The sequence below is a fragment of the Myxocyprinus asiaticus genome, chromosome 15, assembly GCF_019703515.2.
Source record: "Myxocyprinus asiaticus isolate MX2 ecotype Aquarium Trade chromosome 15, UBuf_Myxa_2, whole genome shotgun sequence".
Lineage (NCBI taxonomy): Eukaryota > Metazoa > Chordata > Actinopteri > Cypriniformes > Catostomidae > Myxocyprinus > Myxocyprinus asiaticus.
This window is the reverse complement of record NC_059358.1, coordinates 21,373,152-21,388,302: the sequence shown is the minus strand read 5'-3', so window position 1 is coordinate 21,388,302 and position 15,151 is coordinate 21,373,152. Positions and strand designations below refer to the sequence as shown.

Here is a 15,151-nt window from a genome sequence, read left to right as displayed (position 1 = left end):
AGAGAGAGAGAATTAAGTGACGGCCCTAAAGCCGATTTCGCGATCGTGGGAGAGAAAGCAGCTGTTAGTTTATCACTCAGAGACGCGGCGGTCGGCTCGTAAAAGTCCTGCGTTCTTTGACTCTTTAATGGATAACTCAGTTTGCCGGTTTCACCCACGATGGCGAAAATGCACAACAGTCCAATTTGGTTGGACCACAATACAGCAAAACAAATTTGTGATAATTAATACCCTGAGTATTAATAATGAGCGGACATGGCGGCCCGTAAACTGTACAAGCAAAAACCTTGAAACACAAGAATAACACACTACAATATTCTATCTCTGCCCAGACATAAACCTCTTACTTGAATCGCATGAGGACAGAATGTGTGTTCATCCGTCCTTTAATTCCGACCCGGTTCCTTGAGGCTCGGGTGATGACGGGAGGCCGTTTCCTCACTCTGTTGGCGGACACGGCTGTTGATTCTTGACAGGCTGGTGGAGAACTCAGAAATGTTGACTTGATTGAAGAGAGAAGAGAAATCTTTAATCTCTTCACTTCTGCAGGCAAACAGATGAAGTTGCGGATTGCTCGGCGGTCTCCTTCGGATCCGTTAGTGTTCGGTTGAACACAGAGTAATCTCAACTCGTCCAGCGAGATGGAGATTGTATGGCCACAGTTTCAAGTCGGACGTTACTTCCTTGTGCCACGAGGTTGCACCTGAGAGCAGCGATGAGCTGCATCTACACACTGCAAACAAAGTTGCTGGAAGCAAATCCCGGAAGCATTTCAGAGGTATTTCAACTCCTGATGATGTCATGTTTGAGGGACGTTCTGTTGTGTGCCTCATCCAATAGGAGTTGAGAGTTCGATCCATTAGTGAGCAAGGCTTCATGGGATTTGTAGTCTGTTTTGGAATCCCTTTGTTTGATTTTGGCGCGATTTTTATCAGTATAATTTATGACTTGGAATGTGGGGGCTTGAGTTAGGTTTTTACAACTGTTAGGCCTGCCTTTGTCTTCTATCTGAATACATGAGGCCCAACATTCCCCCCTTTGGTCTGAAGAGTTGGTTGTTGTCCAACATCTTTAGAGCAACTGAAGGGCTGAACAGTTCTTGTCGGTTCACAGTAACCTGTGGGTTACGCCATCCATGTATTCCTGATAGGAAAGAAAAATGGTTGCACAGTCCATACAGTTCATTAGAGTTCACAGAGGCTTTATCGTCTGGACAGAGATTGAGGCACATCTGGGCATAGAACTTCTAGCTAAAACTAAAACTACATTCATCACACATAAACATTTCAAGTTATTGGAAGGCACAGCATTAACCGTAACACAATCCTTTCTTGTTCTTTGGTCATAACACAAAATCAAAGTAGAACCTGACATTGGTTACTAGGAACAAAATGTTAGAGGAAAGGAGGGTTAAAGGTTAAAAGGCTTATCCTTGGAAATGATGGGGTTAACCTGTGGGATGGGCTCAGACTGATGTGTAAAACGCGGCTGTATGAGAAGTGAATCCAGTCTGGCCTGTAGGTGTTGAATGTACCTGTACATGGCGTATGCAATAATTGCGATGATGATCCAACCACTAAGGAGGAGCCAGAGGGCAACCAAATTGATAGGGTGTTCTTGGTAAGATGACGAACTGCTTATGTGACTAGGAAATATAGTGGTCAAGCCAGTCGGTTTGAGACTGAACTTCACTAATTTCATCCCTTCAGCCTGAAGCTGCTGTTGAAGGGTGTCATCAATGGTGAGGTTGTGACCTCTAAATGCATCCATGATCTCAATTTCTGCATCATGTTTGTTGACGTTGAGATGATGGAGGACAATATCATCAGTGTGCACGGTGGCTCCTTGGGGAACTATTAAGAACACCGTTTGGTTTGGTATCCTTAGTTTAGTGGCTGTATCATGGCAGTCATATGACATTGGGACTTCGGTGGCTGGTGTGTTAACGAGCCAGCAATTGCCTGCTCGCTCTACCTTTGTCTCTGTTCCTTCATCTTTGATGGACATGCTACCATGACACTTGTTCAGGGAGGTAGTTAGTCACCTCTCCAACAAAGGGGTTGCGTTTTGACAAACCCAATGAATGTACTTTGTCTTGGTACACATGTTTAGGTTAGGGATAAGGTAGAGCGAGGGGTCCTCATCATGGTAGGCGAGTGTTGGTGGTGTTTTGAGGTGAATGTGTGCATTACCTCTCTGAAAACCAACATTAAATACAGACTTTAGTCTATATATATTCTGCCTATGACGGTAGATTGAGGATAAATCCTATTTTGAGGTTCTGAGGATTTACATGGATTGAAATTTCAATGCCAAAACTATATGCCATGTGTATCTGTGAAGGTTGCACAACTGAGATAGTAGCAGATCTAAGGATTTGTTCGACAAGATCTAGGGAGACCAGGTAAGCTGGAATCCTTCCACCACTCAGACTGTTGACTGAGGAGCTAATTTCCCTGAGGTCCTGCATTAGCTCTCTAACGATACACGCATAAGTTGTTTTCTCTGACAAAGTCCCTAAAGTGTGCAAAGTGTTATTGATAAGAACGGATTGCAAATGTGCAGTGACAATAGTACCCTGAAGGGTTTTACCCAGGCCCTGCAATTGTTCTTATTGGAGTCGTCGTCTCTGCTGGATTTTTTTGGACAATGGCGACATGTGCATCTGAAGCTGGTGAACTGTTTTCTGGACTAAGTGGTCTCGGTATGTCAACCTGAGCCCACATGTGTCCACGATGGTAGTCAATGAGTGGAGTCAATCGTGTCAGTAGGTCCTGGCCAACTAACAGTAGTTCCGTATTAATGGGACATATGTAAACAGGGTCTATTAGCATCATCCCTTGAAAGGTGTCAATCCAGGCCCGTTTTGTGATAGACGACCTACTGTATCTTGCATGTAGCTTGTGATGCTTACGTTGCAGGTCTCTGTCTATAATGGTTTGCCAAGGGAGAGCTTTGCTCTAGCCACCTCTGCGAAGGTGTTGGAACCCATTAGACTTATTTCGGTACCAGTGTCGAGTAGTGTGTGGGAGCTGAATGACCCATGTGTCAGGTGTTGTCCTTACGGTACAGATCACCCAAGAAGGTCAGAAAAGGAGGGTGTGGCATGTTAGGAATGACTGTTTTGGGGAGCAACTTGGACCCTGTTCCCCTTTTCCCGACCTACAAAGTAAATTTTGGCGTTAACAGGAGGGGGTACATCGTCTAGTCATACTGACAAGGTTTCAGTGCCGTGTTTCTTTGAGGAGGTCGGCAGACCTGGTGAACAACGGAGCATGTCAAGCTTAGTTACTAACTCAGTCAAGCATCTCCTTATGTCCTCCATTTCTTTTCTCAAATCTTGTTCTCTAAGGGGATTTGAAACCTTTTCTACCCACCTACCTTCTTGTTTGGGTTTTCGTTCGAAACGTGCATTTCTTTTCGGCCGGTGAACGTTTTGTTGTTTAGGCCTGCCGTGACCCTGGGGGTGTGTCTGGCTACCACCCCCCTGGTTCTGTTGCCTACCCTGCTGGTGGGGTGATCGGCGCCTCTGGGGTCCGGTTCTAGCATTCACCTTAATGCGAGGCATTTTGTTGCCTTCAAGCGCTAGGTATGCATATTCTGAGGCTTGGATCCCCAGGGCTCTGGCGTTGCCTTCATGCCCTCGGGCAGGGCGCACACGTGTCTCCCATGCCAGTTGCGCATATCTTCTGATTTCCTGTATGGTGGGTTCTGCGGTGCATCGTGACGTCATATCGCACGCACTCGTGGAGTTTGTGAAGAAAAACAGACTTGAAAGCTCGTTCCTCCTCCAGACCTGGTGCGTTACTTCCTTGGAAGTACGTGGTTCTCAGGCGTCTATAATACTCACGGGGAGGCTCGTGCCTCTTCTGGGTGATGGCGAAAGCAGCTATGGTAGCGGAGGCTTCGTCAATATACAGCGAATACTCCTCGTGTAGGGCTTTACACAGAGCTGAGTAGCAGTTTCGTGTACCAGTCGGTAGCATTTCCATGAACGCATGGACACTCCTTACCGTGGTCTTCCATATAAGCTTGAGTTTTTCACGCGACGAAGCATAAGGCAAGTCAACCAGGCAGTGCTCAATTTCCCTAAGATAATTGTCGATGTTTGAATCTCGATTACTTGGGTCAAAGCGTTCTATGTCCCCTGTGAGGGACTTGAGTTGTCGGATACGCAAGCATTGGTGGCGGTATGACCACGGGTCGTCCGAGTCATCCGAAACACCATAGTCACTCGGATCGCTATAGCGATGAGGACGACTTCCTCCCCTTCATGGTGGGGAAGGAGTCCAGTCGACTCGTGGGGGTGGACCCCGGGTTGCGTACAGCTCCCTGGCTAATGGGATCTTCGAGCCGCTTACACCACACTTTGAAACGCAAGGTGGCGTGACTGAAAACTGACTGAGGAGGGCAACTGTAAGGAGGGGCACCTGCATCCAACCAGCAGGCCGCTGGAGGATTTTGAAAGGTGTCTTGGAGGACGAAGTCAGAGACTGTACCACTAGGGGCAGCTCGGCTCCTAGCGTGTGTTCCTGGGTTTCTCAGGGGCACATTTCTACGCATAGCACTAAAGAGGGGGCCCTCTTCTATGTCAGAGGTTGTGCTGTGCGTTTCAGCTGCACTTACCTGATCTGACTCTACTTTTAGCTGGGCAGCTTGAAGCTGCCTGCGCAGGGTTTCGTTTTCCTCCTGCATCTGGGCATTATCTTCCTGTGCCTGGACTTTCTCAGTTTGGGTGCACCTAATTTCTTGGTGCAGGCTGAGATTTTCCCTCTGCATCACATGGTAGCTGCTCTGCAGCTGGGCGAGCTGGACCTGGTGCTCTGTGGTTTGCAGTTGGGTTCTGCGGTGACGAAGAAGGAACATTTGGCCCACTAGGTCCAGGATTGTGCGCATTGGCTTCCCAACCGGGTTGTTGACATAATCAACTAGTTCCTGCAATGCTTCATCACAACGACTAATATTGTGGCCATTAAGGTTATCTCTCTCCTCTATGGAGAGACGGAGGACAGCAGCGACCACATCTTGCAGTGCTGGGTCGACTAACCTCTGTGGCGCTTCAGCTCCAGTCACGCGGGGTGATTGGTGACTCGTTTTACTGGGGCAGTAAAAATTCTTGTGACAGTGGCTCTGATAGCTTGTTGTTTTACAGTTGCTATAATGCTAACACAAAAGCACAGGTGAGAGGCTTCGACCTGTGGCTTACGGTCTACTGTTATGTAATGTGCAAATTTCACGGTGTTCTCTCTTTGGTGGATGTCAATGAAGTGACTTGGCACCTCTCTGTAACATTTAGATGAAAGCGTTAGGAGTTAATTAACAACAACAGCAGATTTTAAGCAGACTATAGTAAATTTACCAACCCCTAATTCACTCTTAAGAGCACTTTCACACCACACTGGCTTATGTTTGGCAAGTTGTGAGAAGTAAATTGTCAAACAGAACTAAACTTTGAAGTAATGATTCAAATTATTACTTTGGATTCTTATGCATACACACTGTGACAGAACTGGCATGTAGGATTCCTCACACGGGGCACCAATTATTATGTAGGGCTTTACTGGTTGTTTAGATCAGTGTTACTATCAGAAATAATTAATGATTATTTCTTTAGTTATTAATTAATATTTAAATTAATTAATTGAATCTAACTCATTAAAACCTCATATGGGGCTCCAGTAAATGTAGTGTGCTATGTTTAGGAGCAAGTTTGGTTATTAGCAATAATTAATAATTATCAAAGATAATTATTAATTACTAAAATCAATAGAACATTGATGAGAATCAGTGTTAGCTTTTTTAATCCTTTAAATCAACAGTTATCAAAGATAATCGTTAATTGTTAACATCGAAGAAACATTCATTAAAATTAACACTAGCTTATTGATCAGTCAGATTCAACAATCATCAAAGATAATTATCAATTATCAAAAATCAATAGAATATTAATAAGGATTAACATTGACGGGGCACCACCCTGGAATCAGGGACTAATAACCAGATAGTAAAACAGTCTCAATATTAGATTGTTTTCTTAGGAAAATCGACATCCGAAGAATATCGATTTTCGGGAAAAAAACAATGAATGAAGGTTTGAATCTGAGCACTGACATCCCGTCAGCATGACACAGGCGTATGCAAAACAAAACAAAACACTTCTCTTTGTAATATAAACAAAGTTTATTTATGCAATAATATCAATTAATAATTAATACAATGCAGTCAATAAACTTCCGACTTACAACTACAAACTAAACTATAACACATAAGGTGTGTGTGTGTGTGTGTGTGTGTGTGTGTGTGTGTGTGTGTGTGGTTAGTACGAAAGAGAGAGAGAGAGAGAATTAAGTGACGGCCCTAAAACCGATTTCGCGATTGTGGGAGAGAAAGCAGCTGTTAGTTTATCACTCAGAGACGCGGTGGACGGCTTGTAAAAGTCCCGCGTTCTTTGACTCTTTAATGGATAACTCAGTTTGCCGGTTTCACCCACGATGGCGAAAATGCACAACAGTCCAATTTGGTTGGACCACAATACAGCAAAACAAATTCGTGATAATTAATACCCTGAGTATTAATAATGAACGGACATGGCGGTCCGTAAACTGTACAAGCAAATACCTTGAAACACAAGAATAACACACTACAATATTCTATCTCAAGCCCAGATGTAAACCTCTTACTTGAATCGCATGAGGACAGAATGTGTGTTCATCCGTCCTTTAATTCCGACCCGGTTCCTTGAGGCTCGGGTGATGACGGGAGGCCGTTTCCTCGCTCTGTTGGCGGGCATGGCTGTTGATTCTTGGTGGGCTGGCAGAGAACTCAGAAATGTCGACTTGATTGAAGATGGAAGAGAAATCTTTAATCTCTTCACTTCTGCAAGCAAACGGATGAAGTTTGCGGATTGCTCTCCTTCAGATCCGTTAGAGTGTTCGGTTGAACACAGAGTAATCTCAACTCATCCAGTGAGATGGAGATTGTATGGCCACAGTTTCAAGTCGGACGTTACTTCCTTGTGCCACGAGGTTGCACCTGAGAGCAGCGATGAGCTGCATCTACACACTGCAAACAAAGTTGCTGGAAGCAAATCCCGGAAGCATTTCAGAGGTATTTCAACTCCTGATGATGTCATGTTTGAGGGACGTTCTGTTGTGTGCCTCATCCAATAGGAGTAGAGAGTTCGATCCTTTAGTGAGCAAGGCTTCATGGGATTTGTAGTCTGTTTTGGACTCCCTTTGTTTGATTTTGGCGTGATTTTTATCAGTATAATTTACAAATTGGAATGTGGGGGCTTGAGTTAGGTTTTTACAACTGTTAGGCCTGCCTTTGTCTTCTATCGGAATACATGAGGCCCAACACTATAATATACTACTCTCTCCACACCCCACCCGAGAGCCCTCCAAAAACTCCAAATACCTGCCCCATTTCCGAATAAATTTATCCAAGCCACCCCGTCTTCCCGATGACACCTCCTCATAAGCTGCCACCCTCCCCACCTCCGTGCACCACTCCAGATATGGGGGCACACCAGCTGACCTCCAACCCCTCAAAATAACCTGCCTGGCGATCATCACACATGTCAGAACCCAGCTCTCTATATGGCCATCCCCCACATCAATGACCGCCCCATCGCCCAGAACACAAAGTCTGGGGCAAAACGAAACCTGAGTGCCCACCACGTCGCACACAAAATTCTGAACCTTCGACCAGAATTTCTGGATCTCGACACATCACCAAAAAACATGGGCCATGTCTCCATCCTCCGATTGGCATCTCCAGCAGGTGGGTGTGTCTTTAAGACCAAGCCTATACAGTCTAGAGGTCATAGAAATCTATGCAAAATTTTGAATTGTATAAGACGCACCTTTGCATCACTAGATGCAGACTTAACGTTTTTAAGAATCTTAGCCCACACTCCTTTCTCCAAAGCCAAGTTGAAATCTTTCTCCCATACTCTCTTGAGAGAAGTTAAGGCTCCGTCCCCCATACTCTGAATTAACAGGGAGTAGTACACTGATGCCTCATGACCTTTTCCAAAAGCCGCAATCACCTCTCCCAAAGCATCTGCCTCCTTAGGGGGATTTGTGCTACTCCCAAAAATAGTGCAAAGCAGGTGGCGCAGTTGTAAATACCTATAAAACTGAGGTCTGGGGATCCAAAATGTTTGACCAAGTTTTCAAACGATCTCAACACACCATTTTCATATAGGTCACCGAGTGTAGCAACCCCCCTCACAATCCACTCCGGCCAGCAGAAAGGAGACTTGCTAATACACAGTCTTGGGTTCTGCCATATGCTCGAGGCAACATTTAAATAAGTGTCCAATTTAAACAATCTGGACACTTTAGTCCATACCGAGTGTAAATGCGAAATAACAGGGTGTAACTTAACTTTTCCGATTAGTTTGATAGAGATGCTTTGTAATGGCGAAATAGGAGCAAGAACTGCCTGTTCAATAACAAACCATGGAGGGGCTCTCTCAGGTGGAAGTGACCAATGAGCCAAATGTCTGAGACTGAACGCATAGTAATAAAACAAAATCTTGGGTGGGCCTTGCCCTCCTTTGTCTATCGGCCTATGTAACTTATTAAAATGCAATCTGGGACGTTTACCATTCCAAATGAAGGACTTCGCTATGCTATCAAATTCCTTGAAATAAGAGAGGGGGACATCTACAGGGAGAGATTGTAGCAGGTAGTTACATTTTGGAATACAATTCATTTTAATAACATTAACCTTCCCAAACATCGATAAATGTAATGAAGCCCACCTGCTCACATCGCTCGAAAACCTTTTTATTAAAGGGTTAAAATTAACACTAAATAAATCAGACAAATTTGCTGGGAATAAAATCCCCAAATACTTAATGCCCTGTTTGGGCCACTGGAAGGTGCCCGGCTGAAAAGGTGTTACTGGGCAGTACGCTGTCAGAGCCAAAGCTTCGGATTTAGCCCAATTAACTTTGTATCCTGAAAACTTGGAAAAGGAATTAATAATTCTGTGGAGGCAAGGCATAGATCTAGTAGGTTCAGAGACAAATAATAAAATATCATCTGCGTAAAGCAGAAGCTTATGCGGCACATCTCCCGCCACCACCCCTGGAAAATCATCCTCCTTTCTTATCGCGGCTGCTAATGGTTCCAGGGCAAGACAGAACAATAATGGGGAAAGAGGGCAGCCCTGCCGAGTGCCCCTATCCAGAGTAAAATAATCTGAAATTAATCCATTTGTTTGTACCGCTGCTACAGGGTGTCTATAAAGTAACTTAATCCAACCAATAAATGTACTCCCAAACTCATACATTTCCAAAATCTTAAAAAGATAATCCCATTCTACCATATCAAACGCCTTTTTGGCATCAAGTGAGATGGCAGCAATCGGAGATTGATCATTCACTACTGACCACATGATATTGATGAGACGCCAGATGTTATCAGAAGAGCTGCGGCCCCGAATAAATCCCACCTGATCTATATGTATAAGTGGTGTCATAACTTTGCTTAATCGATTAGCCAAAATTTTTGACAATATTTTTACATCTAGTTGGATCAGGGAAATTGGACGGTAACTTTTACACTCGCTTGGATCTTTGTCCTTTTTAAGAATCAGACTGATCTGGGCTAGTGTCATGGTTGGAGGAAGCTTTCCATTCTTTAATGAATCAGTATAAACTTCTAACAAAAGTGGAGCCAGTTCTGTAGCATAGGATCTAAAAAAATTCTGCGGCAAAACCATCTGGCCCAGGAGCTTTGCCAGTAGGTAGGGACTTAATTACCTCGTCAAGCTCCTCCAAGGTTATCTCAGAATCAAGAGAGTTTTTTTGCTCAGTCGTCAGTTTAGGAAGATCTAATGGTTCCACCAAGTTTCTAATATCTTCATCAGTAGACGAAGACGTGGAACTATAGAGATCAAGATAGAATTCTTTAAAAGCATTATTAATATCAATGGCTGAAGCAAAAATGTCGCCATCAGCAGATTTCACCGAGGGAATGGTAGAAAAAGACTCTCTCTGCTTTATATATCTAGCCAAAAGCTTTCCTGCTTTGTCACCTGAAAGTATGACTGTCTTGCCTTGAATAACCAAAACTCCACTTTCCGTGACAAAATAGTATTATATCTGTATTTCAATCGGGTCAATTCTCTGAGGCCATCAGCTGACATACTTCAGCTCTGCCTTGGCACTTTTAGTATTTCCTTTCAACTCCATAAGTTCTTGTGCTTTGGATTTTTTGATGAATGAGGCATACTGTATGATCCGACCCCTAAGAACCGCCTTAAGTGCCTCCCAAGCCACGCCCACAGAGGATACTGACGACCAGTTGGTCTCCATATAAATATTGATTTCAGTCTTTAACATTTGTTGGAAATCAGGATTTTGCAGAAGGGATACATTAAGGCGCCTACTATATGATTTCTTTTTCTCTATATGTGGCATCACCTCTAAACTCACCAGGGCATGATCCGAGACTAAAATGTATCCAATTGAGCAATCAACAACAGATGAAATGAGGGATTTGGATATCAAAAAAAAAATGTATTCTAGAATAAATCTTATGGACTGATGAAAAAAATGTATAGTCCCTACCAGATGGGTTCAAAAGTCTCCAAATATCTGAAAGACCAAGATTTCTACACATCCTGTGAAGCGTCAATTTTGCTCTAGGGGGCTTATACACTTTTGCTTCACTATGATCAAGGATTGAGTCTATCAAAAGATTAAAGTCTCCTCCCAATATTATATCATAAGGGGTGCCAGCGGTTTGCAACATCCCTTCAAAAAAAAGCCCTGATCATCAGCGTTAGGTGCGTAAATATTAGCCAAAATCAAACTTTGTCCTTGAATTTCAGCTAAAACTATAATGACTCTTCCTAATTTATCTTTAATCTGTTTGAGACATTTGAATTGTAGATGTTTATTTACCAATATAATAACTCCCTTGCTCTTACTTGAGCCAGCACTAGAAAAAACATGTCCACCCCATATCTTCCCAAATTTTTCAGCTTCCTGCGGGGAGAGATGTGTTTCTTGAAGAAACACTATATCATATTTCTTATGTTTAAGAAAAGTAATAACCTTCCTTCTTTTTATGGGGTGCCCCAACTCATTTACATTCCATGTGGAGAGAGATAGTACACTCATATTAACATTTGACATTTTGATATAGTAGAAAAAATAAACTGTGTGTCAAAAACAAAATTATACAGATCATATTCCCCATTAGTGAAACAATCAAACCCCAAACTTCCCCCCGAACAAAACAAACAGAAAAAAGAAAAACATGCACATTAACCCCGCGCACGAGAGTGCCAACCAGCGACAATCCCTCTAAACTCAAAAGGTCCATGAACGCCCATGAGCCCCCACGACAACTTTGCCATCAGATTGCTCAATTTTGCCTCACAATTTTGTGAGGCAAAATTGCCTTCGTCAACATCACCGACATGTTGGACAACTGACGCTGGATCTCCTCTCTCGCCGCGCCATCCAAAACGAGTCCCCGGTCTGTAGGTCTGTCGGGCTTTCATCCTGAACACGTAAGTGTCTTATAATGTCTCCAGAGCCCGAGGATTTAGACCATGTTTTGCATCAAAGAGCAAATGTGTAACTGGGTGTATCAAAATTCACCAGTTTATAACAAGAAAATAATAAAAAACGTAGCAAAGTGCGCAGAGCTCGTTGCTCACACGTCTGCCTCTTGCATGGCGTCACGTGACCCCACGGAGCAACAAGTCTTAAATTCATAAGGTCACAATATTAAATGTTGCATGAGGGATTGGTGTCGTTTTAATGAGAAGAGTAATTTCTGGGCACGAATAGCCTCCATACAAAATTTGCGGTCTCTAGGACAAATTCTATAGCGTCGCCATCAGTTTCACCATCAAAAAATGCATTTTTCTTTTGCACGAATCTTTTGAACCATTTGTCCTAGAAACAAAATTCTTTCTGCATGTAATTACGCTCCTCCTGATGATACAAATGGATCGCTTAAATTAAAACTCCACCCATTCGCCAAATTGGGCAGGGTGTGGCATTAGAAAGAATGTCATATAAACAGCTTGGCAGATTAGATGCATATGGTAAGAAATGGGACAAATACATGACCTGGAAGGCTCTCGGTGAGGGCCAGGTGGAGAGAAAATCTTTTTTTCTTTTTTTTACTCTCTTCATGTTTATATGTGTATACTCAGGCTTGGACCACAGGAGTGTTTGTTGGGGGTTGAGGACTGGGAGGGGGATAGATTTAATGGGGGTTAAAAGGGGGATAATGTTTGACTCTGTGCATGTGTGTTTTACTTGTTCTGTATTGTGCTTGAGAGTCAAGCAATAAAAATGTTAATCTGAAAAAACTCTGCGCATAACAGTGGCCGCCATCTTGGATTATGACATTTATAATTTATTCACTACAATTCCTTCAAACTTTGCCAATTTGCCTAAACAATGGCTCAAAAAATCTCCAGACTGATCCACACAGAATGAATAATAGCCCATTTTGATTTTGTTGAAAAGTTACGTTAACACAAATTTAACGAGGTCTACATAAAACAGGAAGTGAATTGAAACAAAACCTGGTATGCTTCTTCAGGGCCATGATATGAGGGTACCTGCAAAGTTTGGTGACAGTGCTACCTATGGGTCAATAAATGTGAAAAAAAAAACATTTTTGCCAGTAACATTTGAACTGTATATCCTAAAATCATGAGTTTGCTGTCTATGGATTCCTTGTGTCATGAGGACTTCAAGAATATCCATATCAGCCATATATATATTTTTTTTCTCATATCAACCATACTGCCTCTCTGGCATATTGATTTAATAAAAAAGTTAAATATCTTTTGAATGCATTGTCAGATTTATACAAAAATTTTAATGCATCGGTGACATCATGTCCTGAACGTACCTGAGCAGTATGGAGACAACGGCACCTATAGTTCAAAAGATAACCACACCTGTGTGCTGACTCCAACCGTGGCATGTCTCTTTGCCATTTGTGAATCATGTCAACTGAGTGGCACAGTGTATACATTTCTGTAAATGTATATATTATTGACTAATCTAGGACAAGGGATTTAGATTGCAGAATAATAGGGAGGTTCTTATAAAAAGATGAAAATGAAAAGAAAATCATATGTTCTCCTTTTGTTCAGCTTTTAGATTCAGTGACCAAAGTGTATATGAATAAAATCTTGCTTTTACATGTTTGGTGGCTATCACTTACATTTTATTCCAGAATTTTGAGGTATATTTTTGGGCGTCGTTTAAACACTATTCAAGTGGAACACAGTGTTGTAGAGGAATATAGCTAATACAATGGGTCTGATTAGAAGTTATTTCTACATTCTGCAGGTTAGGGGCAGAGGTATGCAAGCCTTACTTTTTGTAAAATAAATGAAAAAGAAATGGAGATCTGTTAAGCTGCTTTTTTTTTTTTTACTTTGAAATGTTTTTGTATATATGCTTCCTAGGTTTTTTTACATTTAGAGAACGATGTAATGACGTATTGGGTACCCTTGAATTTATTACTTACATTTCCTTTAGCTGGCCTTAAAAAGGTCTTAAAAAGTCTTAAATTTAGCTTCATAAAACCTGCATAAACCCTGTAGTTTATCTAACATATATTCTAGCTCACACAAAGCAAAAACATGGGATTTGTGCCTCAAAAAGTGTATTTTATTCATGGGTAGGGCCACCCATCTCTCATCAGTCAATTGTAAGTCTTTACTTTTCTGCTCCAGATGCACAAATAAACACTTTTTTAAGGCCTCACATTGAGCAGATGATGTCAGCCTGCTGCCCATAACAAAACTTTATCACTCAGTCCTCATTTCTGCCTCTTTCTCTTTCTTTGCTTTATCTCTTTCTTCGTCTCTATCTCAGGAAGGGACGCTGGTAGTGGGAGGACCAGGGAGTTTCTACTGGCAAGGTAACATATTTCTCCTCATTATGTAGTGTTTTCCATCTTTCCATCCTTATACAGAGTCTCTAACTGAGAGAACTGATTGGCAAAAACTAGACTTTCATATCCCAGACCATCTTACAGCACCTTAAAAATCTCAGCTCTTTCCACAGAATGACCAGCATGACACTAACTCCACATTCAGAGCAGAATAACGTCTCTGGTTACGTATGTAACCTCAGATCCCTGAGATGTAGGGAACGAGACATCGCGTCGCTTACGCTTATGGGAAAAACTCTTTTTCTCAGATTTCTGAACTCCTATTGGATTACGGCAATTCAGATGCAACTGAATTGAGCCAATGGCGTTTGCGCCCACTCAGCCAATGACATTGAGCGCGTGCACTCAGCTCTCTATATAAGCGGGTGGCATAATGCCATCAGTCAGAATTTATCCAATTTATATAACCGATAATGACGTCCAGTAGCGTGGCTAGCTATGCGATGTCCCATTCCCTACATTTCAGGGAATCGAGGTTACATACGTAACCGGAGACGTTCCCTTTCGATTTTGGTCACCTACATCGTGTCGCTGGCGCTTATGGGAACATGTACGATCAAGCCACAGTACTGGACAAAGGACATGTAACACATAACACTCAAGAGTGAATCCCGTTGTAACTACCCCGAGTGTATAGAAGGGGCAGGACATGAAATTGTGTCATACAGATACAATGCTTAGCTTATATGAAGCGTATAAGAAATCAACCTCACCCTGACAGTTCTGCGGTGGCGAGGTAACAAGCACACCCGCATCGCTCAGTAGCGGGATGCTTTGCATTTAAGAGGGCTCCAAGCGGACCTAGTAGAGCACAGCCAGGTGCACAGTCCGGTAGTGAAACAGTTAGCATATCTATCTTTTAACCAGACAATGAGTGTCTAAGGCGTGACAGAGACACAAGTATATTAATGTATTTATGTGGAAAACACAATAAATATATATTCAAGCAGTATGGCCCGAGTGTGGCACCGCTTTAAATTTTAATGTCTAAAGCACAGCCGAGACAAAAGAAATATTGCATATAATGTAATTAGGCAGTATAAACAAAGTATGATGGTGCTTAACATGAAGGGCTGAGTATTGCATTGTTGAATAGAAAATGCTAAGCGGACCTAGGAGAGCACAGGCACGTGCGGTCTGGAAGCGAAGTGAATTCATCGAGTTCTCAAAGCGCACCTTAGATCATAAAGAATTAG

At 42.6% G+C, this 15,151-nt stretch overlaps 1 protein-coding gene across 1 annotated transcript in view; it reads left to right on the top strand.

The window, feature by feature from the left end:
- LOC127452993 (integrin alpha-8-like) overlaps positions 1–15,151 on the top strand; it is a 142,106-nt gene that overhangs the window by 36,001 nt on the left and 90,954 nt on the right. Inside the window, exon 6 of the mRNA XM_051718944.1 lies at positions 13,877–13,922. Within this exon, the coding sequence (XP_051574904.1) occupies positions 13,877–13,922 (46 nt within the window). The remainder of the gene's footprint in view (positions 1–13,876; positions 13,923–15,151) is intronic.